Raw genomic sequence first — 26,049 nt, 5'->3', positions numbered from 1 at the left:
ACTTTGATCGCGTGATGGCTTTTCTAAGAGGCTTAGACCTCTTGGCGATATAGGTACACAGGTATAAAGATCTAAAGAGTCCCGACAGGCTTCATTTCATTACATGTGCGTTCAGTGTGTACGGAAGCCTCTAACAACCCCATGACACAGATAGCAAGCGTTTTGAGCATCATGTCGAAGAGTTATTTAGAGTTGATCGCAGAGACGGACCAGTGCGTACCCGTTATACCATTTTTTTTTTCTTCTCAACCGCCATGAAAGTGGCCCCCTATCTCATCAGAAGATGAGACTTTGACCACAACTGGGCTACGTAGTCGCTGATAGACTACCCGTGCAGATTTCCGTATGATGACGATCAGTCGCCCGAGGCCACGGCCCTGCGTAATGGACTGTACAAGCTGGTATGGGAAGACGAAGACGGCCAGTATGCCATTGGCTACATCCGGGACTGGGTCATCGACGAGCTTTCCAGGACACCTCACGATATACGGGGAGACATGCGCCTGAACACATCAGACCGTACCGTCATGCTGTTCTATACACCAAAGACGGAAGAAGAGCGAACCCTTGCCGTTAGCGCGCTGACTGGCTACTGGCGTGAAAAGGGCATCTTCAAGACACTCAAAGGCTGGCGCAACGAGCTCTGGCCGGTGTATGATCGAAAAGGGGGGCTCATCTTCAGCGTTGAAAGGGCTGCCATGGGCCTTTTCGGCACTGCACGATATGGCGTGCACATGGTGGCCTATGTCGAGCATCCAACCGCCCCTTACGGCATCAAAATCTGGGTGCCAAAGCGAGCAGCCGACAAGTCAACCTTTCCCGGCATGCTGGACAACACCGTGGCTGGCGGTCTCATGACGGGCGAGGACCCCTTTGAGTGCATCATCCGAGAGGCTGACGAAGAGGCAAGCCTCCCCGATGCTTTGGTCCGCGGCAGTGCTGAATGGGTTGGTAACGTCACCTACATTTACATCACCGAGGCGAAGCAGGTCGGAGAGGATGGCTACATTTACCCCGAGTGCCAATGGGTCTATGATCTCAAGCTACCTGCCGACGTCGTGCCCCTTCCGAAAGACGGCGAGGTCGAAGAGTTTCGGCTGTGCGACGTGGACGAGGTCAAGAGGGACTTGCGGGCCGGGAAGTACAAGCCCAATTGCGCGCTGGTCCTGATCGGCTTCTTCATCCGCCATGGCATCCTGACCGAGGCCAACGAGCCGCAGTTGGCCGCCATCCAGGCAAGAATGCACCGAGAGCTTCCCTTTCCCGGGCCGCATCGGAAGGATTGGCCTGGGTCAGTGACCAACCAGGCGGCTAAAGCGACATAGACTAGCTGTTATTTATATCCCCTGATTGTCTTCCCTTTTCGTCTCTCATATATAGCTAGAAGATCGTCTCTCATATATAGCTAGAAGATGTATGACGCCGAGCTTCCCTCTTTCTCCCTCTTCTTGACCTCTTGTGAAATTCACCCCCAATGAAACGCCGATTTTGTGTTCCCTCTATTTTAGCTCGTGACTGAAGTGTGAATGAAATGTTTCATGTGATTAAGGGTCCCCGTTCGCCCGATTTTGTCATTAAATAGAATACTGCTCTTTACCGCTTGACCAACAGATAGACATTGTCGACTCGTAGAGGTGTCAGCTTCTTAACCGGACCCTGCAGAGCCATGAGCAATCCGCCGAATGAGACGTAGGCGTTTCTACAAAGAACGAATAGGGTCAGCTACATGTCTTCTCTCAGACTTTCAAAAAGGGGAGGAGGGGGGGGGGGGGCTGCGCATTACATGGTGTTGCCGTCAAACGTCTCCTCAAACTTGTAAATCTTGCCGTAGCAGACATAATCGTACAAGTCGGCGAGCGTGGCGGGCGCATCGCCGGCCTTGCCGACGTCGCGCCAGCCCTTGTCGTCCTCCTTGGTGCCGTCGGGAGAGAGGGTGGTGGTGAGGACGACGTGGAGGGTGTCGGAGACGGAGCAGGGGAAGAGCTCGATGTTGATGTCGAGGGTCATGACGGTCTGAGAGTCGCTCGAGGTGCAGGATATGCGGGCGACGCGGTCGTACTTTGACTGGTCGTAGTCGGTCACGGTGAAGGACTCCTCGAAGAGGGTGGCGTCGCCGCCTGCGCCGCCGGACATTGTGGGGGAATTTGGGTTGTTCGTTGGAAAGGGATATTTGCTATTTGGTGGTTTGGGGGTAGAATTGGCGTTTGTGACGGGCAGCGAGGTGGTGATTAGAGGCTCGGCTTTGTATGGCGTGGGAGGGTGTCTGATATTCGGCCTAGAAATTTATTTTAGCTGGAGGGGTGCTGATGGGCTTGCGATGTGTCGGATATAGACATACATGTGTTATGCAGACTTTTTGGTGCTAGGCGATAATGCGTGAATCGGGGCAATTAAGCAGCGATAAGATAAGGATTTTGTGTGTGTGTGTGTGGTTTTTGCAGGATGAGTCGTCATGGAATGGATGAAAGTGTTGGCATTAGCTGCCTTTGTCCATTAGATATCTAATTGTCTTGTTTATACACTCGTAATCTTTCTTGAATGAAAGTACAGACCGAACAGATACCACGGTGTGTCCGACTTTGCGTCTTTCACAGCAGCAGGAAACTTGACTGGTAAAGACAACCCCTCAGCAGCCAGACTTCAAACTACCAGCATGTCGTTTCGCAAAAGGAATACAGTCATTGGCGTCACTGGCGCCGCCGCACCAGAATTAGAGCAGAAGAAAGTCTCAGTCCCCGGAGCTCGGCCTTCTCCCCATGACGGACGACTCACCACCTCCACGGGAACTTCCTCCTTGGATCAGTTGCTCGCGGGCCATGCTGGACTGCCCCTGGGAACGAGTCTTCTCCTTGAGGAGTCTGGGACGACCGATTTTGGAGGCATCTTACTTCGCTACTTTGCCGCTGAAGGGCTGGTACAAGGCCACTCCGTACATGTGCTGGGATTTGGCGATCATTGGCGGCGTGAGCTGCCGGGACTGGCTGCCGAGGGCCGGTCGAAGGAGAGCAAGAGCTCCGGTTCATCGGACGGCAAGATGAAGATTGCCTGGCGATATGAGACGCTGGGCAGTAGAGCGGCGCCCTCACGAGGTAAGCAAATCAGTCTCAAGAGGCTCATTGTAGACCGTATTCTGACAACGAGCATACAAGGCCCCTCGATATCAGACTCAACGGAAGGCATGGCGCCTTTCTGTCACACATTTGATCTGTCAGCGAGGTTGGACGACAACGTCGCCCAGGGACAGTTTCACACCACTCGAGGGACGGCCATGGATTCAAGCCAGTCACTTTTCCGGCGCTTCATCAGCGATGTCACCACCAAGATCAAGAACTCGCCTCCCACCAGCATTCACAGGATCGTCATTCCCAGCTTGCTCTCTCCAACGATATATCCGCCTTCGGCTTCTCGTCCGCAGGAGGTGTTGCAGTTCTTACACCAAATCCGAGCCCTGTTGCGACAGTACCCCTCAAGGATTGTCGCCATGATGACGCTGCCTACCTCGCTCTATCCCCGCTCGACAGGGCTGATTCGACGGGCGGAGCTGATATGCGATGGTGTATTAGAGTTGATACCGCTTCAGCAGCAGCCTCACCACCCCCCTGAGCGGAACTCGGCCAACGACACCAAGGCGCAGGGGCTCTTCAGGATACATGCTCTGCCCATCTTCCATGAAAAGGGGGGCGGATTGCAGGGAAGCTGGGTGAAGGAGGACATGTCGTTTAAGCTGAGCGCTTCAAGCGGGCTGGTGATCGCGCCATACAGTCTGCCACCATTGGGGGATGAAGACGGGCCTTCGAGTGCGCCGTCGAATGAGAATAAGCCAAAGCTTGACTTTTAGCTTCTTTGCTTCTTTTCGCTCTGTTTTCTCACTCCGTCAATGTAACGACGTTCTCGGGGCTTTCTGGAGTCTTATATCCGGTATGCATCTAGACGGTATTTGCAAGCTTCCCCACCACAATAGCTCGATATTTTCATATAAAACTTTCAAAATGCCCTTCTTCCTTTCCTAACTTCCTCCCATCTCTTCCTCCCCCGTGTCTTCTTACTCCAAAACCTGAAGGGGCCGAGGAAGAGACACACAAAGATGCAAGGTAAGCATCCAATTGAGCTGCAATGCATTATCTGCTTTCATATCGACAACAACTCTTGGGGGTTTTCTCTGCATGATTATTCCATTGAAAATCTGTCAATCCACTGAACACTGATGACAAAATCAAATTTTACGAAGACGACTTATGACTTTCTACCCTCCTTGAACCTCAGCACTTCAATTCATTCATTCATATGCAGACACATGAAAACTAATCACGAATTGCGTCTTGCAGGATCATAGCCACACAATGGAACAACCCCCCCAGCAGCTCATCCGCATCGCCAACATCTCGGGGCGGTACCTCGTCTTCGACCCAGATGCCGTGAGCGCCCTCCGCCGGCGGGCAAACACTAACGGCACCCTGGTGGGCACCACGCCGCAGCAGCCGACGCAGAACATCTTCCTGGGCCTGCCCATCGAGCTGCGGCCCGAGGAAGTGGATGCGCTGGTCTCCGCAGGCGTTGCATACGTCGTGGATGATGTGGCCGCGCACCGGTCCGCGCTGCTGTCGCTTGGGCCCGACGAGCGGAGGGCGTACATTGGCTCGCTGCGGTCGCGGAAGCAGGCCGCGCACAAGGTCTTTGCCGAGGTGACGGCGCAGAAGGCTTCCATTGCGGCTAGCAAGGCGGAGAAGCTGCGTGATTCGGCGAAATCTGATGGCAGCCTCTACTCTCGCAATAGCCAAGTGACTTCGTTGGGCGTCACGCCGACATCCAGCGTCCATTATGTCTCCCCAGACTCTCACGCGTTGCCCGTGGAACATCATCGTGACTCGGAGAAAGGGGCGCTGTGCCAGTTCATGCTGGGCAACGGATACTTCATGACCCCCGGCTTGCGGTTCGGGGCTCGCTACAGCGTCTACCCCGGGGACCCGCTGCGTTTCCATGCTCACTTCATGGCCAACGAGTACGGCTGGGAAGAAGAGATACCTATCCTTGACATCGTAGGCGGCGGCAGACTGGCAACAGCTGTAAAGAAGGCGTTTCTCATAGGCGGCCGTGAGCCGTCCGCCACAAAGCCCGATGCGGCCCTCCCTGCTGTGAGAAGTTTCAGCATAGAGTGGGCTGGCATGTAGGATCCAATTGAGATTTATCAACATGATAACCCTTGTCGTCATTCAAAGTACGAGAGTAGAAAGAGGCTACTATATATATGTAAACTGACATCGTCAGTCTTAAGAATCAAGAAATGAAGGGGCAAAAGCAAGCTCCCAAGCCAGAGATGAATAATCCAAAGCTTCCCTCCTAATCCCCAACTCCAAATATGTGCGTGGTGGAAACGTAAAGAACCAGAAAACCCGGTGGAAAAAGGGTTGAAGAAAAGTGAAGACGAAGCAGAGAAGGAAGAGGACGGCGACTTGCGACACGCAATCTCGTTGAATCACCGCTAAACTGAGCATTTTCAAGGAACATAGATCCTGCTGAAGCTCATAACATCCCGCCGGCAACAGACGCACTTGTCAAAGTTGTTCATAGCCAACGAGACGCGGCAGTCGTCGCACAAGCTGAGGCAGCGGCACGGCCACACGATGACGGTCCGAGGCGAGCACTGGCAGACCACGCACGGAGGACTCTCGCCCTCGGCAGGCGACGGGCTCTCGCTCCCGCGGTCGTCGTTGGTCGGGGTGGCTTGGCGCTTCGTCCAGATTAGCTGCTCTAGTAGATGCTCTTCCTCCTCTGGGCTGAGCTTCGTCAGGCGACCCTGGGGACCGAGCTTGTTCTGCTGCTTTCCCTTGGGGCTCTGCACCGTCAGTATTCGGGTTCGTTGCAGCTGCTCCATCCGTCTGAAGCCTGATCTGGTCATGATGCAATCGCTCTGGAGGTGGGCTGCCAGTCTCTCGGCGTCTTGCCGCTCCTCCAGACTCGTGGGGTGCAGGAGGCGGGCAAGATCGCTCATGGCCAGTGGACTATCAAGGAACGGAGTGCTCTCACGTCCGGGCTCTGGTGAGCGCTGAGTTGGTGTTCTCTGTCCGCTGCCCTCCTCTGATGAGTAGCCGCTGCCGTCTTCGTCTTCAGTGTCGCCCCCATTGGTGGTCATGGTGATGACGCTCGTATTATCCCAGTCGTCCTCGTCCTGGCTTGGCTGATACGTGCCGCTCATGTCGTTGGATCCCCACCAACCGCCCTTGAGCCAGTACTTGTACAGATCGCCATCGAGGGTTTCCTCATCTTGGCTTGCGTCGACTCGTCTGAACTCGGCCTCAATGTCAAGAGCGTCCATCTTAAGAGAGGCGTCTCCATCAGTAGGCTTTGTCGTTGCGTCCCTGCTACCACCAGAGCGGCTCTTCTGGCCCGACGCCTTGTCGTTCCCGTTCGCTTTGGTACGGCTCGCCAGCCACAGCAGCCATGCAGGGCGAGCTTGGAGGCGCAGGACACCAAGGATCCACAGAACGGACAAGGCAAACACTCTTCCCAGCAGCTTGTTGATGGCAATGAGGAACTCTACGGCTAGCAGCCATCGCGAACTCCTCTCAGAAGCGCCAATACCCACTCGGATGACTTTATCACCACGACCGCGGGCAACCTTTTGCGCAGCACGCTCTCGGCTGTAGCCGTTGGGGGGTAAGAGTGGTCCGTCTTTCACAGGTATCAGCCCAACAGTGCCTATTTGATCATAACGGGGATCGGAAAGGCCCATGCTGATCCATTGCCTCCGCAGCTCCTCTGCCTCTCGATATCGGGCTTCTTCAAGCCAGGTCTGGCGCTTCAAACTGACGGCCCGGTCTTCATTCAGATATACGGCCTCGCTGGCCATGGTGATCGCCGCGAATCCCGTTCTCAGCAGGGCAGTGTAGAAATCCATCTCTCGCGTGATGCGAAGTTCTGATAAGGAGACATTGGCCTGCATGTTCTCATGCGCGCGGAGCAGGCGTTGCCGAAAGGTCATCCTCGAGTTTTCCTGACTAGCAGGCGGCATCACGGCCGTGAGCAGCAAGGCAAGGCCGTACACGAACAGACACATGATGATGCCAATGAGGATCAAGACGTGGGGAATGAATCCAATGATGCAGACTGTAGGGAATCTGAAAAAACCTTGAGTGGCAGGGTTCTCCGCCTCGAAGGCTATGAAACTCCATACAAGACTGCCCATGAAGCACAGCCCCCAGAATGCCGTATTGGCAAGCCGATACTTGGCTTGGAGATCGAAAATGCCCAAGAGATGGCTCGTAATGTGTGTCATGGATGACAAGAAGGCGATCCACAGGACTTCGGGGGATGTGTTGACACGTCGAAGAATCGCCGCGCGTGTCATGACAACAGTGCCTCCTTGACTGAGTGACGCCGGAATCGGGCTTTGGTACTTAGAGAAAGCGCCCCAACCAAGCTGGCTATTAACAGCAGCATCAGCCTCAGCAAAGGCAAGGGACTGTTCAAACAGAGTCATGCCTGTCTCGGCAGCCACGGGACGCCCTTGGACCGCGCAAGAGATGGTCTCAAGAAACTGGCTGAGGCAGTACGTGCCGAACTGGGGCCATAGTCGAGACAGGGAGCCGCGGAGCTCTCGGGGAGCGTCGGGGTCCGGTGACGGCACCATCTGCGCAGCGACGCAGGACTGCTCGTCCGTAGCGCCGAACAGCAGCGTCGAGCTCACGGTGTTGAGAAACGGGTTCGAGTGCGAAAACATGAGATCGGAGCTCTTGTTGGCGTCGCCCCAGCGCAGCAGCGCGAAATCGGGCGACGTCTGGCATTGGATAGACTGGAGGAGGGTTCTAGCCTGCAGGACAAGCAGGACAACAGGGACGATTCGCAGCACGAGTCTAACCTGCCAACGAAGCCGCAGCCTCCGCCGTGTGGCCGCAAAGATGTGGGTGCGGTTGAGGATGACGGCCATGGCAAGGCACGAGAGCGCCCATTTGCTGGTGGCATAGCCAAAGACGCTGCCCAGACCCCGAACTCCGTCCAGAGACAGGAAGGGAGCCTGGGCTGATGTGCCGCCGACCTGGGAGCTGGGGGCCGCGGCGACGTTCATGATGTTGCTGTAGAGGCTCGAGTCGGTGGTGAGAGGGCGAAGGATCTCGACGCCGGGCTCGGTCGCGGAGGCAACGACGTCTTGGGCCGAGAGGGCGAGGGAGTTGGGTGCCGTCATGAGCGAGCCGAGCTTCATGACGATGCGCGGCCCGGCCATGACAACGTCCTCGAACAGAGGCGCGTACCGCGTCACGTTGACAGCTCGGGCGAGGGCCGTCAGGTTATACCAGGCATTCGTCGTCGTCGTCGGGTCGAAACCGGCGGCCTGCTGTGTCGCTGCCAGAGGCGGCGCTATTCCAAGGCCATCCTGCATGACAGAGGCCAGTCAAGCGATGGCCGCGCCTGGGGAGCGATTCCGGCAGGACGAGGCGCAGGACGGAGGCTTTTGGGTGGTTCGAGGAGGTGCGAGCGGAGGGGTGGAGGGACGCAGCCGTGATGAGATGCGACTGGGGAGTCGGGGGAAGATTGTTTGCTGCTGAGAAGCCTCTGGGAGAGGCGGGAGAAACGAAATAAATCAGGGCGAAAGGGAAGGCTGAGTGGCTTTGCATGAGGCGGGTTAGCAGTTACGGCAGGTATCTACAGGGCATTCGTTGATGGCTGCAGTACCTGAGCAGATAACTGTAGATTGGTGCAGATACCTCGGTGACGGGCGAGATTCGGCCCCGGAACCAGCAGCGCGATAGGTATCGGGCCATTTGTGGCGTCAACACGGACGGTACCTACTGTGGGATTTATAGTGCAGTAGTAGAGAGACTCCATTCATCTACAGGGTCTCGTTACGATAGCGTGCCGGTTGGCGCAGATCTTCCTCTCACGCTACACTGTACCAGTGAATGCATTTGGTGATGATGAAACCAAGTAAGAAACTACGTCAGCTCGTTTTGAATACCTACAGTACTATACTATGATGGCACATGTACAAAGAAATCAGAACATGTGACATACCTTACAAGGCAGCATCAAGAGCTATTGCCATTCAACATCATATCATTGAATCCGGGAAACACTGGNCGCTGAACCCCTTTGTGAAAGACCACGAAGCGGACGACTATGAGCGGTACATTCGTCATCCGCAGAACCTCCCGCTTGTCGTGTCAAGCGATACCCCGGTGGATGTCGATTCATCCGAGTACAAGGATTATGTAGACGGTGGGGGGGGGGGCGCAAGCCGTCAACCTCCAGTACCTCAGACAAACCACCAGCTTCCTGCAACGACATCGCAACCCCACGGAATCCAATGCTCACCTCGTCTCCAGCCCAATGCTTCCAGGTCCTTCCAAGTCACCCTCCAACAGTCACATGTCACTGCCACCAGCACATCACCAGGCCTGTGGCGACCACCGTTAGGCTCCCCGACGACGCCCGCCTCCAGTAATAAGGTGCTCTCTGTAGCGAGTACAGTAGCACGAGCAACGTCAGCCCTCCTCGCCGGAGCGTTGTAGATGCATATGCCTATACTCCGTATAACGATCTGATCGCCCTGCCTGTACGTCGTGTCGTGTTCGCCTCTCTCATAAAGCGTCCATGGACCAGCAGGATTCCCCGGGCTCCAGCGTCACCCCGTCACAGTCGCAGTCGCAGTCGCAGCCCCCGACCTCAGCCGCCAGCATCCAGGCCTCGGTGCTGCAGCAGAGCATCGAAGCCCCCAGCATCGCCTCGCCCACTGCCCGGGAGCCAGGCGAAGACAACGATGAGCCCGCTGTAGCGACGCCGTTCGCCCGCATGTCCAGCCCAGACTCGGCGGCGCGGGCGCAGGGGGCCGCCATGCCTGCGGCCGAGGACGATGACGGCGACGTCGAGAGCAGCCCGGACGACGGGCAGTCCTTCTACAAGATGCACAAGTTCACCCTCTACGAGACCGTCAGCCGCTACTACATGGTCGGCGTCGACGTGAGCGAGCGGCGGTACCGCATCCTCAAGATCGACCGCACCACGGAGGGCGCCGAGCTCAACATCACAGACGACAAGATCGTCTACAGCCTTAGGGAGGTGAACCAGCTGCTCGACACCATCGACGACGGCAACCGGGCGTCTGGCGGCATCAAGCTGCGCTGTACCACCTGGGGGCTGCTGGGCTTTATCAAGTTCACCGGCCCGTACTACATGTTGCTCATCACCAAGAAGAGCACCGTTGCCATGATTGGAGGCCACTATATCCATCAGCTGGAGGGGACGGAACTGGTGCCTTTGACGCCGGGCCGCTCCAAGGTTGATGTTCGAAACAAGCCAGAGGAGCAGCGCTTCTTAACCATCTTCAACACGCTGGACCTGACCAAGTCCTTCTACTACAGCTACTCGTATGACATTACTCGAACTCTTCAGCACAACATCACACGAGAGAGGACGTCGCTCGCGAATGGAACTCTTCCCTGGCCCAATGAAGACCTCAATGCCATGTTTGTGTGGAATAGCTACCTGTTGCAGCCCGCCGTCAATGCCCTTCAAGACCCGTACGACTGGTGTCGGCCCATCATCCACGGATACATTGATCAAGCAGGTACGTTTCTCATGCTCAGGAAAACTCTGCGCTGCCATGAGCTGCTGCTAACCTACGTGATGAAGCGCTCTCAATATATGGCCGCACGGCTCACATCACTGTCATTGCCAGACGATCACGGTATTTTGCAGGTGCTCGTTTCCTCAAACGAGGTGCAAATGACCTTGTAAGTCCATGCCGCAACTCTCTCGCCATCTTCCCCTCCCCCGTCACCTTCTAATTCGGTGATAGGGCTACGTCGCCAACGATGTGGAAACGGAGCAAATCGTGGCCGAATCTCTCACCACCTCCTTCCATGCCCCTGGCCCCAGGCCGTACTGCAGCCCCCAGTACACCTCCTATGTCCAGCACCGTGGAAGTATCCCCCTCTACTGGACCCAGGACAGCACCGGCGTGACTCCAAAACCGCCCATTGAGCTCAACCTGGTAGATCCCTTTTACAGCGCTGCCGCTCTCCATTTCGACAACCTGTTTGAGCGCTACGGCGCTCCCATCTATGTGCTCAACCTTGTCAAATCGAAGGAAAGACAACCGAGGGAGTCGAAGCTTCTAGCGGAATACACCCACGCCATAGACTATCTGAACCAGTTTCTACCAGCCGACAAGAAGATCATCCACAAGGCCTGGGACATGAGCCGCGCGTCCAAGATTCGCGGTGGCGACGTTATTGGAAATCTGGAAACGATTGCCGAATCTGTGTTGAAAACGACTGGCTTCTTCCGGAATGGCGATGGAATCACAAGCCCCATGACGGCCCAGAACGGCGTCGCCCGTACAAACTGCATCGACTGCTTGGACCGCACCAATGCCGCGCAGTTCGTCATTGGCAAGCGCGCTTTAGGTCATCAGCTTCACGCCCTCGGCATTCTCGAAAGCACCTCTGTTGAGTATGATACCGATGCCGTCAACCTCTTCACCCACATGTGGCATGACCACGGGGACACGATCGCGGTCCAGTACGGCGGTTCACAGCTCGTCAACACCATGGAGACATATCGAAAGATCAATCAGTGGACCAGCCACTCTCGGGATATGATTGAGAGCTTCAAGCGATACTACAACAACTCGTTCTTGGACAGCCAGAGACAGGAGGCATACAACCTCTTCCTCGGCAACTACATCTTTACACAAGGCCAGCCCATGCTCTGGGATCTGCCAACGGACTACTACCTTCACCACGCCAACCCCAAGGAGTGGACGGAAAAGCCAACGCCGAATTATATCAACTGGTACACACCGGCTCATCTCGAGGAGAGAAAGATCCCCCCCTTTGTAGCGCCAAAAGCTCTCAAGCATTGTAAGAACACGGAATCATTCGATGACTACTGGCTAGAGTACTATCGACCGGCCACGCTGTCGTCCTTCCCCAAGATGTTTGCGTACAAGATGAACTCCACTATCAAATACATACCTTTGAAGGCAACTCAGGATGGTAGATATGATCTCAGCCCATTCAGAGTCCGAACCGACGGCGACGTCGACCCTGAGAAGAGAAAAGTGAAGAAGGAGCCGGCATCGCCGACCGAGTCGCTGGCCTCGTCGCAGACGTTCCGGCAACAACAGGCAGCCTTTTCGGACGCGGGGGATAACGCCTCGTCGATTTATTCCGACAGAACTGGGAGGGACGCGTCCCGGAACGTCTGGCTGCGGCCAAGGCAGCGCGGGCTGCAGAATGGGGAGGGTTGGGGCATCTACAGCAGCCATGGAGCGACGTCGCCTGCGAAAGCCTCTCTGTCGGCGGACACGCTGAGGGAGAAGCCGTCGGATCTTGAAAAGTCCAAGACGACGCAGTGGACGTTTACCAAGGCGGTGCATGACGCGCTGAACCCCTTTGTGAAAGACCACGAAGCGGACGACTATGAGCGGTACATTCGTCATCCGCAGAACCTCCCGCTTGTCGTGTCAAGCGATACCCCGGTGGATGTCGATTCATCCGAGTACAAGGATTATGTAGACGGTGCGTGGCTGGATCAGGGCTTGATGGTGACAGGGATTGACGAGGATGCGGACCTCTACTCGGAGCTGGTAAAGATAGGAGAGAACCCCCTGACTGTCACCGAAGAGGATGCGCCCAAGAAGAGGTACAAGGCCTATGGCAAGTGGCTACGAGGCAAATCCTTCTTCAAGCAGCAGCCGCTAGATTAAACCCTCTGCGGCCCTCGTCGCAGGTATAATGATGACGATCTATTAGAGGGCGTTGGGAAGTAATTCAGCGAGTCGAAGTTCTTTCTGCAAGACAGCGGCGAGTTGGGCGGGGGGGCCAGAGCCCTCTCGGCTCCAGATGGCTTGCAAGATGTTTGATGTACGAATAAGATGTGCCGAGATTTGGTCTCTGTCTTGGGTCGGTAGCTGCGAAGATTGGAGGTTGAGCCAGCATAGTGAAATCGTGTGAATCACTTGATCGATATATCCGGGAGTAGAAAATCTCGGCCAGCAGTTTATCAGGGTCGTGTTCAGCGCTTCAGCAGTTGCGCAAACGAGCGGTGGGTATGCAGTGATGAAGGGGTCTGATAGCGTAGTAGAGAACAAGCGAAGGAGGTTCTGCGCGGGGATTATTGGTTAGGACACAGCGAACCGGGTGACTAGATAAAGATGAGGTTGACTTACCTGCAGATGTTTTGCGGAGAAGGGGCCCAGGCAGGAGACGATGTCCTTTATGACGTCCATGAGTACTTTGACGATGCGAACGTGCTGCGAGGCGTGAAAGTGGCCCGTGAAGACGCCGTCTCGCAGGAGCTTGTCGAGCAATTTCCGCCTCCGTACGCTCTTTGCGTCTGGGTCGAGCTGGGCTACGCGAAGGAGGACCTTGTATGCGGGATAGAGGAGTTGTAAGGATTCGCTCTCGGGTGTCGTGTCGGGCAGGAAGAGCAGTGTAGGGAAGACTGCGTCTTGGATGACGTTGTCGACGCCGGCAGAGAGTATTGTCTTGGGGGGACATTTGTCGAGGAAGAGGAGAAGGATTTTCAGGCCTTTGGCTCTCACTGTCGTGTTGATGTCTTCAGCTAGGGAGAGGAGGATGGGGAGGAATAGGGGCCAGTGGCGGGCTATTGCGGCTTGCTGGTTCGAGTTAGCATTCTTGTTGCGCTGCAGTGAGTCTGAGGTTCTGTTGCGGCGGAGTTGTAGTAGCTTACGCTGCATGATGTGACGGCCCATTGGAAGCTCGATGCGGCATGGAGCTTTTCGTGCTCTTGGGAGAGGGAAGCGAGTTGTGTGCCGGGCTGTTGTCTGCCGCTCGGCTGATGAGGCACTTGCAGGGGCCGGCCGGAGGGAGTTAACCTGGTGGACGACGACTTGGCGAACTGTGGGCGGAGGGTGTCGTTGAGGAGGGACTGGATGATGAAGGTATCCCGTTTGCTGTCGTCCGTGAGGCTGGTTTCCAGGAGGCGGCTTGCGAGGCGGGCGGATTGTGTGGTTGTCCAGGGGTCGTTTTCGTCGGTGTATGCGACGATGCGGATGAGGGCTGCGTCGTCGAGGGGGAGGGGGTTTGATGACGGTGCGGGAAGGAGGGAGATGAGGATGAGGAGGGCGAGGCCGACTTCGGCTGTTAGGGAGCGGGTGGTGTAGCCTATGGCTCGATGAGGATGTTGTTAGCATTGCGTTGTCAGGGTCTGATGAGTGTGGGTGTTGTGTTTACCTTGCGCGTCGATGTTCACGGGATCATTGGAGAGGTTGAGTAGCTTTTTGACCACAGGGCCAATGAGGCTTTGAGCATGCGAAAGGTCTTCGTCTGAGATCGAGTGTACAGCTTCGCTGGATGGGTTCTCTTCATCCTTTGGACGGCTGGCCAACAGAGCATCGAGATTGCTGAATAGCTCTAGGCCGATATCACGAAGTGCCTGTGCGTGGGAGACGGTGCATTCTGAGAATGATGCGATCGCCTGGTGAGGGAGGTTGGGAGACGTTACCTCGGGAGTGGCTGCACTGAGAAGCTTGGACGAGGCAGCTTGTAGATCTAAGTCTGTGACCTTTTCTTGTTCTGGAGAATGGAGTTTGTTAGCTGGCACTGCGTGAGGTAAACGGATAGATGGGATCGAAGGACATGAGCAGGCTAGACGTACGAGATTGGATCGCCTGTAACCTTTCGCGATTGGCATCGCCCAGCAGCGTTTCATGCATTTTGAATCGCGCTGCTGAAGGAATGAACCAGAGCAGAATAAGGAGAAGCAACTGATGAATTCGTATGTTGGATTTGGAATGGTGGCCTGGCCTTGGATTATGATGCTGAGGTGAACGAAGGGTGCATGACGCACAGGAGAACAGCCAGAAGCATCTTTGGTTGAAAGGCGCCCTTGGCTTAAGCCTTTAGGACCGCGCCCACAGTAGCCCACCTGCAGCTCTTTCATTCACTTAAAGTGCGGATTTCCACGACAGCGCATCTGCTATTACAGACCTGCTAATTCTACGTCTCATTCACGCCAAAGCGATGCTATGGACCTTTTCACAAACGAATGGAAATGGATAGAAACGGGCGTCTTAGAGCAATCAAGTCTATTCTTTCTTCTACTATTTTCTTCCCGGTGAAAGATTGGCTTTTCAACCGCTGATCCGATACGCTTGAGATCCCAAGTATCGTGGCAATTGATACAGAACGGTCCAACTCGATGGACTACGACGGCTTACTTGAAAAAATCTACGACTCACCCTTCTCTTCAACAAGCAGTCAAGTTGCACGACATGAAGCGACCAGACGTGCTCCGGTCCGACATCTTACCAGAAGCGCCTATAAAACCTTGCCAGGTGTTAGCATTGCTTTGAGTCTCCAGCAATGTACACCAAAAGGGTCGAGAGGAGCAATCAGAAAGCCGGTTTACTCATTCATCCAGCCGGCCTCACCTGCAGAGAACCCAAAACGAGCTCCCCACAGGCAAAACAACGAGAGCCGCATGACATCAAAGAGAAAACTCCATCCCCTGATAGTATGCGTGAACAAGTACCAGAGGAAGAAGGGCGACTTGGCTTAGACGAGATCGTTGAATGGATAGACTTGTTTTCATCACTTGACGCCTCGAGCCGGGTTTGGCAAGCAGAAATCTCTTCACATACCAGTTGACAAAGGACTGTGCGCGGCGCAGCTTGTAATGTAGAGCAAACACACAAGATTACTACACAGTAGAGCAGGAGAGTCAGCAACTTGAACCAACGTGCTATTGTGCAAACATTGAAGGTGAGGATGAGTGACGATATCAGAGATCTTGGTTTGGTAATTTAGTAGTCATCAAAGATGATCAGAAGCAGAACTGAATAAAGGTTTTTCATCATCGACAGGGAAGGGTGCAAAGAATCGAAGGACAAGTAAAGAGCAATCAAAAGCTTACCATATCAGATTAGTACAGCACGGTTCGTCGCCATGTTTCCAGCAGCAATGGCAGCAGCAGGTAGAGAACCCTAAAGCAATACGGCGTTAATTGACCAGTGCAACACGTGTATAGCATGAATAGTCGAAGGAGGGCTTGGTCAGATGGTGATGCATGTTGGAGTTCTTCGCTCAGGGTTCGCGGGAACAAAAGTGTGTAAAATCATCATGAAAGATGGTGAAGTGCGCGAACGATGAGGCATGTGCGGGCTTGTCGTACCTTGTAAACTGCGGCTGCGGTCGTGTCCAGCTTCCAAGTGGTATCATGACCGCAGCATCCCCCGGCATAGGGAGGCAGACATCAGCCACGGCGCTGTTTGAGCTGCGCGTGTTGAAGCTGAGCTTTGCCGGGTGAAGAAGAAGAAGCAACGAGGCGAAGAAAAATTTCGGCGCGCAAAAGAAATTTGTAGTGGAGGGCACAGCTGCCGTATCGATATGCGAGTATGCGATCATTGCATCCCGCTTATGCAAATAGCTTCTCAAGCTCTGGAACGGTACGTACCTGAGCTATGCCTCTTCTGGCAATCCCAGCGCTTCAAGATCCTCTCGAAGCCTCTCACTCGCAAAGAAGGCAAAAAAAGTTCTTCAAGCTGGCGAGGACATAATAAATCATCATGGCAGATCGGAGAAGAATAAACGGCCCAGGAGGCTCTACCTTACCCCCTGTTTACGATGATACCGAATTAGACGCGGTTTCGCTCCGCCAACGAGCGCCTGACGCCATCCGGCCACTCTGTGAGAATCTCATCTTATCGTGTTAGATTCGTCTCAACGAGACTGACCATTGCTTCACTAGATCTCAAGACGGGAGTGACTCCGTCAGCGTCTGGCTCGGCATATCTGGAGATTGAGCCGAGAGAAGGAAAGCATGGCTCCGGCATGAAGCTGGCCTGCACCGTCCACGGACCCCGGTCCCTCCCACGCTCCGCGCCTTTCTCTCCTTACATGGTCCTCTCGACGCACGTCAAGTTCGCCCCCTTTGCTACGAAACAGCGAAGGGGATATCTCCGTGACTCGAGCGAAAAGGACCTCGGCACGCTGCTCGAGACGGCCCTCCGCGGCGCCATGATTGCGGACCGCTGGCCCAAGAGCGGCGTCGACGTGGTGGTGACGATTATCGAGGGCGAGTCGACCCGCCAGGACGCAGTGGAGCGGCGCGTCGAGGAATGGGACGCGATGAATGTGCTTGGGGGATGCATCACCGTCGCCTCTGCGGCCATTGCGGACGCGGGGATCGATTGTGTTGATACCGTCTCGGGAGGAGTGGCTGCCCTGGTGGCGGACAAGGATGGCGGCGAATTGTCCATGGTGCTTGATCCTGTGGCTTTGGAGCATGAGTCTGTGCTTGCTGCTTGCTGCGTGGCGTATTTGCCCAATAGGGATGAAGTCACGAATCTCTGGTTCAGGGGCCAGCTGCCCTCGACGGGAACGCACAATTACCAGACACTTGTTTCGAAGGCGGTGCAGGCGAGTAAAGGAGTACATGGGCTGATTTCGGCGTCTCTCAGCGAGGTTATTGAGAATTCTCAGGCTTGAAAAGTACACTTATCGAATAATAATGACGATGAATAATGACAATCTGAAAATTGGCGTGTGCCCCAAGAGACACCTTGGACCATGTTACGGGAAATCAGTATCAGCTTCATTGAGTCCTGACTATCTACCCATCTAGAGCCCTCAGGCCGATTTCACGTGCAGTTTCCGATTATTTCGACAAAGGAGCAAGGCATTCATGCTCAAATTACTCCCGACTCTCCGTCGTCAAGTGCCAGCGACCATTCTAGCCAACCGGCGGTTATAAACAGCGATTTTGCCTCTTACTGAGTCGCTGCTCGCTTCCCAGTAAACCTCTCGGCAGGCCATCCCTGCATCGTCCAATTCTCTTCCACCACATCGCCACCCATAATGAGCGTGTGCTCCAAGAGACAGCTGTCGTTCTTCATCATAGCACCGCTCAGCAGTCTGCTCCCTGACCGCATCACACATCTATCCCCGATGCTCAGCCTATTCAGATCAAACTTGCCTCGGGTGTTGATATGAGCCACGACACTCGCATCGTCAATGGTCACTCGGTCTCCAAGCGTGATCAAGTCAGGCTCCGTAAACATCAGACTGGGACTGCCATTGGCGAAAAGGGCGCAGTCTTTACCAATTTCCGCCCCCAACGCTCGGAAGTAGAGCACAATCCAATGGGTGCCCGTGAGAAGCCCCAGGACTCCTTGGCTGTGGAAGCAATGGCGTCGAAGCCGCTCGATGCTCAGGAAAAGCTGCCACCGCTGGCAATACGAGGACTTATCCCAGTCGTAGTTGCCCGGCATGCGACGGCCCAGCAGCATCCATTTGCTCGCAATGACGATGAGGAGCGCCAGGGCGGCCATGATGGTGAACAGTGCTGCAATGCCAGCCCAGGACATCAGGAAAAGAACCATGACATTGAATGCGAAGCCCGACTCTCGGGGGATGAACCGGTTCATGAGCAAGTCAACCAGCTGCGCACAGGCGACAATCGGTACATTCCAATAAAAGGAGGTGAAGACGGTGATGAAAGAAGAGTAGCAGAAGATGGTCAACGGCCCTAGGACGTGATAAGGCGCAAGCTTTAGATAAAACGCACGTCCAAATGGGGACATGCCGTCTGCTTCCACCTTTTCTGATCGGTTGTCGTCTGTATCGCTTCCAGAAGACGTGCACAGCTCTTTGGGACTTCCAGCGCGCAAATTGCCTGGCTTCTCCCCTGAAGATTGCAACTCTGCCAGCGTGTCTTCGCTACCGGAGCGCTGGATCTGGATTCGTACGGAGCCCTTCTTCAAATCCGCCTGAGTGCCCATGAGAGTGTCGTCACTGCTCATGTGCCGCATGCGGTGTCGAGCAAGCTTCTTCTCAACTTGTGCCGTGCTATGGCCGCCAGAGAGATGGACGCAATCACGACCCTTAGAGCCGACATAGGTGCCCCCGGGTACGTAAGAGCTTCCCCGGCGTGTCAGGGCGCCAGAACCCATAGTGGTATGCTCGCCGACCGTGACTCCAGGAAGAAGACACACTCGGTCCGCGATCATAGCACGATCTTGGATGGTGATCTTTTCAGACCCAGTGCCATCCGAGGTGATGAGATGAGACCGGGAGCCAAAGACGACGTCGTTGCCAATGTCCAAGAGGTGATAGTCACCAATGCTTGGACCCGTGCCCGGCCAATAGACTCGCTTGCCGATTCGACCCCCAAGAAGCCGCAAGGCTATAGAGGTTGCTTCATAATGCTGTCCAAACATGGTCGTCACCTCGTGCAGGCGTGAAACCGGTAGCAGCGTCCTCATCAGATCAGCTCGCCAGGTGATGATGGCACCTCGGTCTCTTGCGGAGGTAAAGGTCATCTTTCCCAGTATGGCATCCAGCAGCAATTTCACGAAAACGGCAAACACAAAGAACATAAAGGGGCCGACAAGGCAGCGCAGTATCAGAGCAAGAGAGTGAAATGCCACTCTTTTGGTCTCTGAGAACCAATCCAGTATGTCCCTCAGCGTTGAGGCATCTGCTGCAGGCATCTCCTGTACCATACCGACAAGGCCAGCCATCCAAGGCAGCATTGACAGGATCCACGAGAGTAAGACCAGCGGCACAGTGAAAATGCAGGTGAGTAGCAGATGAGGTTTCGGTGCTCGGCTAGGAGAGAGGTCTCGGTTCTCCTCGTCGGCATCCTCAAGCTCCCAGCTAGACGAGTTTAGTCCTATGCAAGTATTGGGAGGGACCACCGATCCCGGCGCTATGATGGAAGATATACCAATCGAGGCGTTTTCTCCAATGACAATCCGACCCAGGTACATGGAAGTGTTGCCCTCCACAGCGAATGGACGACAAAGACAGCGCGCCAGGGTGGCGCCGTCTCGGATGTCGAGGAGATCCCATTCTCCAAGCGAGGTCCCAGCTATCTTGACTCCTTTACCAATCTTGGCTCCCATCAGGCGATAGTACAACCGCTTCGTGCAGTCATTAGTGTTGAAGATTCCTTTCCCGCAAATGCTCACAATCTTCTGGACCATCCACCAGCGTGTGTGGTATGCTCCCCACATGGGATAGAGTCCTTCACGATAACGGCCAATGATCAGCCACTTCGCTATGATGCCAAAGATAGGGGAAACGCATCTAATTATGAACTTTGAAAACATGACTGATACCGCCACGTTGAGCAGCCGACCTGCGGTGTGCTGATTTGTTGGCCATCTCTGCACATAACTCATGACGAGGATAAAGGCAGTCCATTGGACGGCACGGCGCAGTGGATATACGGTGGCAAGGGGGATGAGTTGAACGAGCATGAGCAAAGGATTTGTGGAGCTGTACGTCTCTGAACAGCCGACCTTTTCGTCGTGAACTGAATGCACAGGTGAGAAGTCTGCCATCTTCTCGATAAAGGTGGCAATAGCGGAAACAGTCCCTTGATTGAATACGAGACTGATGGGAATCTGGGTGTTGAATGTTGATCGTAATGCGGATACGAGGCGCCCTGCCTTCAAAGAGTCTCCTCCAAGGGCAAAAAAGTCGACGTCGAGCGCGACGTCTCTTGGAGGCTGGCAAAGAATCTTTCCAAACACTTTCCTGACTCTTCCCTCAATGGATGCCTCAAGTTCTTGTAAAGAAGCGTTGCCCATTTCTGCAAGGAGCACATCCAATGCATCGTTGTCGACAGCGCCACAACGATCAAGAGGCAGGGAGTTTGGGAGCAGGTGTATATGTTCAGGAACCATGTATCCGTGGATACATTTGGCTAGCTTTGTCTTCAATTCATCGGGCTGGTGTTTCGGCGCCCCTGAGCTACCCTCAACTGGAGCGATGAAAGCTTCCACGGTACCCCTGAGGTGATGCTGTCTGCAATAGTGCCTGAAGCTGCTGGTTGGAAACACATCACTCAGGCAGGCTGAGATTCTGCTGTAGTCGACAGTGCAGGGCGATGACTTGATAGGGACTGCGAGATCGGTGTCTGGCAGGGGGCAAATGGCCTGCCAATGCCTGCTCAAGTACGGCGTGTCGTCCGTCAGTTCCGGGATACCGCATCGTTGGCCCAGTTTGATCCTCAACACTTTGTTGTTCCTCTTCGGCAGATCATCCATGTAGGTGATGAGCACCGGCCACTTGACCTGCTGGAGCGATGACCGCAGCGAAGCTTGCAATGTCTTCAGGTCGACACGAGGAGCATTTGTCGGGGTGACCAGCACCACCGCCACCACTTCCTGAAGGACATCATGGGGCACGGAAAAGGCCAGGGCTTGCGTGACGCGCCCATGCAGGAGCGACTCCGGTGACATGGAGGAGCGCATGATCGCGTTCTCGACCTCAAACGGCGAGATGAGTTCGCCGCCGCGATTAATGACTTCCTTGCTCCGCCCAGTGATGTACAGATAGCCATCTTTATCCATGTAGCCAAGGTCGCCAGTGTCGAACCAGCCACTGGGAGTGAACGGTGATCTGTCCAAGGTTCCGTCTGGCTTGAGATACCCGGGGAAGACAGGCTCGCCGCGAACGCATATCCTGCCCACGTCGCCACTTGAGACCGATGCATCTGACCAGTCTAGAATGGAGATTTCCGGTCCAGTACTGATGCCCGAAGTGCCTTCTCTGTCAAGCTGATAGTCCAAGGGGGGTGTTGATATCGGCATACATCTAGATACACATCTCAGTATATCCTGCACCAGCAGCAAACCACATTTGTCTTTTCTTACTCGGTCATTCCATAGCTTGGAAGAACTATGCAGTTGAATGTATCACGGAGTCGACAAGCCAGCGACGGCAAGAGGCCTCCAGCCGCATTGCAGGCCAATCTTATGCGGCTCTGCTGCAGAGCGGCGTGCCGTTCGGAGGCCGCAGCCAGAATGACAGAATGCATTGACGGAGATGCGTAGTACCACGTTACTGGGACCTCCTGAACCACATCCCAGAACAAACTGGGGTCGAACGCCGGACAGCAGACAGTCGAGCCGCCAGAAAAGATTGGAGCAAAGATGTTCCTGACCAAACCACCGCTGTCGTAATCATCAGCTAGGATTATTCTGTGTATGGAGCCTTGTCTCTGTATACTTACACATGGTATAAAGGCATCATGTTGAGGCATATGTCCGATGCCGAGAGTCCCCACGAATCCACCACGAAGCTGATACCGGCGATGATGGAGTGCATCGTCAGGGGTACGACTTTCTTGGTGCCAGAAGTGCCGCTTGTAAAGAGTATCAGTCCAAAGTCATCTGGCCCGTTATACCTCGGTTTCTGCCTTGGAACTGGGAGGGCAGAACCACCAAGGTCACGGATATCGATCCCGTCACTATTGTCCCATCTCATCACAAAGACCTCGATCGCTGCTGCACTAACCCACGGATCTCTCAGGCCGAGCCTCTCACAGTCGTCACTCGTGGTCAGTATGAACCGAGCACCAGCTTGCTGAACGTCTGCACGAAATTGCTCAGCACCGGCAGTGGGGTTGATTGGCGCAGACGTATAATAGGTGGTGACTGCGATGCAAGTCGCCGCCAGCAAGGGGCCATTGGGAAGAGCTATTGCGACCACCGGCTTCCGTGTAGAGCGGTTTGTTGGAAGATGAAAAGTGTCAACAAAGTTCTGTAGTCCATTGTGAGTGATGAAGTCCCCTGGTGTTGAAGATCGCAAAGCCGGTCTCGAATCGGACACAAGAAATGAGGCAAAAGACGGATATGACTTCTTGACCAGTTCCGAGGTATCACGAATCAGCTCTGCTAGATTCTCGTCCCGACACGTCTTTGCATCTTCTGGCATCAAGCGATATAGCCTTGTGTAGCATCTGATGAGAGGGAATGTCGGCCATGAACCCGATAGCTCGCTCAACAATAGACGTAGTAAAGCGAGTGGCCGGTGAGAGGGATATGGCGTGTTTGGTATTGCCTCTAGGATTCGTCCTTTATCAGCATGCGAGTGTAGGAGTCGTTGGAACTCTCCACATGTGCTAATGTCGGCTATTGGTAGAGAATAGAATCTTTCAAGCAAGACTGCGAGTTCCGAGGGTGGTCGTAGAGGATCCATCTTGAATCAAAGACCCTGACTGACGAGGGCAAGTGTATGTTGCACACACAATTGCTGGTTGAGCAGTCCTTTTGCATTCCACTGTGACGCCTGATCAAAAAGGCTGTAGCCCATGGAGAGGCATAACAGGGAGTCTCTCGAAGCAGAGGGGGCTTGAGCATCATATACATGGAGAATATGGCCAATCGACTGACTACAATCGAGATACCACCGAACAGGATGGACGATCACTGGAGGATCTCAATGACCATGCCAGAGAACTCACATGCCAGTTGCAGCAGGGTTTTCCCCCAGTCATTTTGTAGCCACACGTAACGTGATTGCGATGGGAAAGAATGGCATGTAAGACACCACGCCCAAGGCTGCACATCTAGGGGCCGATTCCAAGTAATGAGGGTTCACAGTTGATGAGGGCATCATCGATCATCCTTCACGCATATCCCGTGGCTCCTCCCATTCGGGGATGCTCATCAAAGGACCAATCTTTTGGATCCGAACAACGATGCATTATAACTCAACAATGGTCTCATTGGCTGCTTCTGGATATCGCGACGAGAGCCGTCAGCCGAAATAGATTGTAGCAATCCGTGAAAACCGGGTGCCTGTTTAGGAAGGAGCCCTGTTTTTGTTGCCATACGGAAGAACGGGATGCTCGATACCACGCTGAGGGCTTTAGATCTAGGAGCCGATCTCACGACACACCGATGGCAGAAGTACCGATACCGAAGGCTGGGATCCATGGTTGGGTGACGGTCTCTGTCGATTAATCCATATAACGCTCCAGATACGAAGTCCTGAGCCGTATTAAGGATTGAAGTTGTTTTGAGGTAAAACATGTCTTGAACCAGGGGGGTGGTTCATGGCCATAACAATCTGCTGGAGACGAGGATGTCCGCAGCGCAGAGGCCCCATTGTCGTCGATCATGAGTGATAAGCGCGCTCTTTCGCATTGTCTGTTCCTCGTGGAACTCAATGAAGCTCAAAGATGATGAGTCGTTACATGAGGCCCAGGTAATCCATCATGCGTTGAAGGCAGCAGAGTAGGCATCCGCAGGCTGTGACATCGAATTAGTCAGATAGAAGCGCCGATGAGAATGCTCGCGACTCACTTACACGGCACCGCCAAGCTAACACGAAGCCGGTCCAAAGAACCGGAACGTGGACCCGCACGCGCCGGAGGATCTGGCGAGATACTTGATGACAAGGAATGTTTGGCACCCGAGGCGCTCCAGTACAGCAGGTTTTAGGTTGGCTTGGAAGCAATCTTGAGAAGTCGTCAAGTCAAGAGCCAAGAGTTGTGTCTCTTTCTCTGACAGCTCGCTTCCCTCAACCCTCCGACGATCCATGCCAGTTCGAAAAGAGGGAAGAGAGAAGAATGGCGACTCGGAGCACGTCCCTTTAAGCTAACATCAAATCATAGTCAAACCTATCCGGCATACTACGGCGGCATTCGCAGCAGACAGGGAGGGATGCGTTCTCCCTTCATATCTGAGCTGCCTTTATCAGTGTTGGTATCCGGCCAAATCACAAGACGAGGAAGTTTGAGGATGGCGTTTTCCTCACAAAGAAAGTTGACATCTCACATTTCCTTTGATCGCCCCCGTCACCAAGCTTTCTGGGTTCACGGTGCCCTGAAACTGAACATTCGCATGTCTGCTCTAGGTTAGTGAGGATATACGAAGTATGTAGTCGCGATGCGGCAGGCTGGGCTTGGCGCATTGGCCAATAGAGGAGGAGCTCCGAGTGCGACGAACTGCAATCCTTGTAACGGAACCATTCGTAAGAGGTAGATATTCCTGTATCGAAAAGCTCCATCTGCCAAACGAGAACAGATCAAGCCAGTATCAGACTCTACTGGACAGAAGTGTGTCCTAATGATTCAAGGGAAGATTGCTTATTGTACAGAATGAAAAAGAAGCTCCTTCTTTGATGTGTAGAAAATAAAGTAATACAGTAAACTTTTAAGGCGTCTTGCATCGTAAAATGTATGCATATATTCCCTTTTCTTGAGCCGGATGCTGCCTAGTCTCAAAGCGGTAGCAGTCTACACCAATTTACTGCCTACCTAGGTCGCTTTACGGAACGGCAACGCTCTAGCTTCACTTCTCGCGCGTATCCCCTGTAAGTTTGGCGCCAGCCTGCTCCAGCGCAGAATCAACGACTTCCCATGCTGATGGATTCTTCGTCCACACTAGGCTGACAGGATGGCGACCGAAATGCCCATATCTACGTACGTGTCATTGCACAGCGACGCGGCATATATATTGCGGCACAGGCTGACATTCTCGTAGTGTCTACGTCCACAACCTCGAGGAGCGGGTGAAGCCTGAAGTTCTCACGGAGGCGCTCAAGACCATCTTTTCCGAGTTTGGAAATGTAGTTGACATCGTGGCCAAGCGGAACCTCAAGGCCAAGGGCCAGGCATTCGTCGTGTTTGACGAGCCCAGCGCCGCCCACAATGCCATCGAGGAGGTGGAAGGGTTCGAGCTTTTCGGCAAGCCCATGAGGGTTGCCATGGCCCGCATGCAGAGCGATAAAACCGTCGAGCTGAAAGGCAGCAGCGAGGACCTCGATGCCCACAAACGGCACAGGCAAGCGGAGAAGGGTAAGTCGAGATGGGATGGACCCGAGTGGCGTGCTCGTGCTCATGCTCATACTTTTCCAGATAAACGCAAGGCGCTCGAGGCAGCAGACGAACAGAGACAGCTCAAGAGAGCCGCCGCTGGCGCACCCGAAGCTCGACCATCGAAATCAGTCAAGCCTTCGGGCCTCAAATCAACAAGTGCTCCGGCTTCAGCCGTTGTGCCAGACGAATACCTGCCGCCGAACAAGATCCTCTTTGTCCAGAACGTTCCCGACGAGTACGATGTCGAGGGGCTGACCGCCATATTTGGCCGCTTCGACGGGTTTCGGGAAATCAGACTGGTTCCAGGTCGGCGTGGAATTGCTTTCGTTGAATATGAGAATGAGCAAGGTGCTATTACAGCCAAGGAGAACACTGCTGGCATGACGCTGGGAGACAAACCGATCAAGGTCACTTACCAGCGCCAATAACTACTGTACCCAGTTTAATATACGGGCGTTTGTATTTTAGTTGGAA

The 26,049-nt window shown here is 54.3% G+C and overlaps 10 protein-coding genes across 10 annotated transcripts; 6 read left to right on the top strand and 4 right to left on the bottom strand.

Moving 5' to 3' along the window:
• Positions 1-141: 141 nt before the first annotated feature.
• On the top strand, positions 142-1,325 carry CCMA1212_010774 (Uncharacterized protein; the record flags this gene model as incomplete). The annotated part of the gene is made up of 2 exons (XM_073707802.1): positions 142-212; positions 338-1,325. The coding sequence occupies 2 exons, from the start codon at positions 142-144 to the stop codon at positions 1,323-1,325; spliced, it is 1,059 nt and encodes a 352-aa protein (XP_073553688.1).
• A 268-nt stretch (positions 1,326-1,593) lies between these two features.
• Positions 1,594-2,133, bottom strand: CCMA1212_010773 (DNA-directed RNA polymerases I, II, and III subunit RPABC3; the record flags this gene model as incomplete). The annotated part of the gene is made up of 2 exons (XM_073707801.1): positions 1,594-1,699; positions 1,784-2,133. 2 exons carry the CDS (start codon positions 2,131-2,133, stop codon positions 1,594-1,596), a joined length of 456 nt encoding a protein of 151 aa, XP_073553689.1.
• A 520-nt stretch (positions 2,134-2,653) lies between these two features.
• CCMA1212_010772 (Elongator complex protein 4) lies at positions 2,654-3,838 on the top strand (the record flags this gene model as incomplete). The annotated part of the gene is made up of 1 exon (XM_073707800.1): positions 2,654-3,838. The coding sequence occupies one exon, from the start codon at positions 2,654-2,656 to the stop codon at positions 3,836-3,838; it is 1,185 nt and encodes a 394-aa protein (XP_073553704.1).
• A 502-nt stretch (positions 3,839-4,340) lies between these two features.
• Positions 4,341-5,168, top strand: CCMA1212_010771 (uncharacterized protein; the record flags this gene model as incomplete). The annotated part of the gene is made up of 1 exon (XM_073707799.1): positions 4,341-5,168. One exon carries the CDS (start codon positions 4,341-4,343, stop codon positions 5,166-5,168), a length of 828 nt encoding a protein of 275 aa, XP_073553690.1.
• Positions 5,169-5,494: 326 nt separating this feature from the next.
• CCMA1212_010770 (Protein ASI3) lies at positions 5,495-8,374 on the bottom strand (the record flags this gene model as incomplete). Its single annotated transcript, XM_073707798.1, has 1 exon — positions 5,495-8,374. The coding sequence occupies one exon, from the start codon at positions 8,372-8,374 to the stop codon at positions 5,495-5,497; it is 2,880 nt and encodes a 959-aa protein (XP_073553691.1).
• Positions 8,375-8,975: 601 nt separating this feature from the next.
• On the top strand, positions 8,976-12,703 carry CCMA1212_010769 (Polyphosphoinositide phosphatase; the record flags this gene model as incomplete). Its single annotated transcript, XM_073707797.1, has 4 exons — positions 8,976-9,210; positions 9,581-10,558; positions 10,624-10,724; positions 10,790-12,703. The coding sequence occupies 4 exons, from the start codon at positions 8,976-8,978 to the stop codon at positions 12,701-12,703; spliced, it is 3,228 nt and encodes a 1,075-aa protein (XP_073553724.1).
• A 42-nt stretch (positions 12,704-12,745) lies between these two features.
• Positions 12,746-14,685, bottom strand: CCMA1212_010768 (uncharacterized protein; the record flags this gene model as incomplete). Its single annotated transcript, XM_073707796.1, has 5 exons — positions 14,617-14,685; positions 14,193-14,534; positions 13,690-14,123; positions 13,166-13,615; positions 12,746-13,099 (listed from the first exon to the last, which is right to left on the bottom strand). Exons 1-5 carry the CDS (start codon positions 14,672-14,674, stop codon positions 12,746-12,748), a joined length of 1,638 nt encoding a protein of 545 aa, XP_073553723.1. The 5' UTR covers positions 14,675-14,685.
• Positions 14,686-16,525: 1,840 nt separating this feature from the next.
• CCMA1212_010767 (Exosome complex component MTR3) lies at positions 16,526-17,447 on the top strand (the record flags this gene model as incomplete). Its single annotated transcript, XM_073707795.1, has 2 exons — positions 16,526-16,646; positions 16,708-17,447. The coding sequence occupies 2 exons, from the start codon at positions 16,526-16,528 to the stop codon at positions 17,445-17,447; spliced, it is 861 nt and encodes a 286-aa protein (XP_073553718.1).
• A 281-nt stretch (positions 17,448-17,728) lies between these two features.
• CCMA1212_010766 (uncharacterized protein) lies at positions 17,729-22,949 on the bottom strand (the record flags this gene model as incomplete). The annotated part of the gene is made up of 3 exons (XM_073707794.1): positions 17,729-21,563; positions 21,623-21,922; positions 21,982-22,949. 3 exons carry the CDS (start codon positions 22,947-22,949, stop codon positions 17,729-17,731), a joined length of 5,103 nt encoding a protein of 1,700 aa, XP_073553717.1.
• Positions 22,950-25,153: 2,204 nt separating this feature from the next.
• CCMA1212_010765 (U1 small nuclear ribonucleoprotein usp102) lies at positions 25,154-26,003 on the top strand (the record flags this gene model as incomplete). The annotated part of the gene is made up of 3 exons (XM_073707793.1): positions 25,154-25,179; positions 25,241-25,554; positions 25,615-26,003. The coding sequence occupies 3 exons, from the start codon at positions 25,154-25,156 to the stop codon at positions 26,001-26,003; spliced, it is 729 nt and encodes a 242-aa protein (XP_073553716.1).
• Positions 26,004-26,049: the final 46 nt, after the last annotated feature.

The sequence above is a fragment of the Trichoderma ghanense genome (assembly GCF_004382785.1).
Source record: "Trichoderma ghanense strain CCMA-1212 chromosome Unknown scaffold_31, whole genome shotgun sequence".
Classification (NCBI taxonomy): Eukaryota; Fungi; Ascomycota; class Sordariomycetes; order Hypocreales; family Hypocreaceae; genus Trichoderma; species Trichoderma ghanense.
This window is presented reverse-complemented; position numbering and strand designations above follow the sequence as displayed.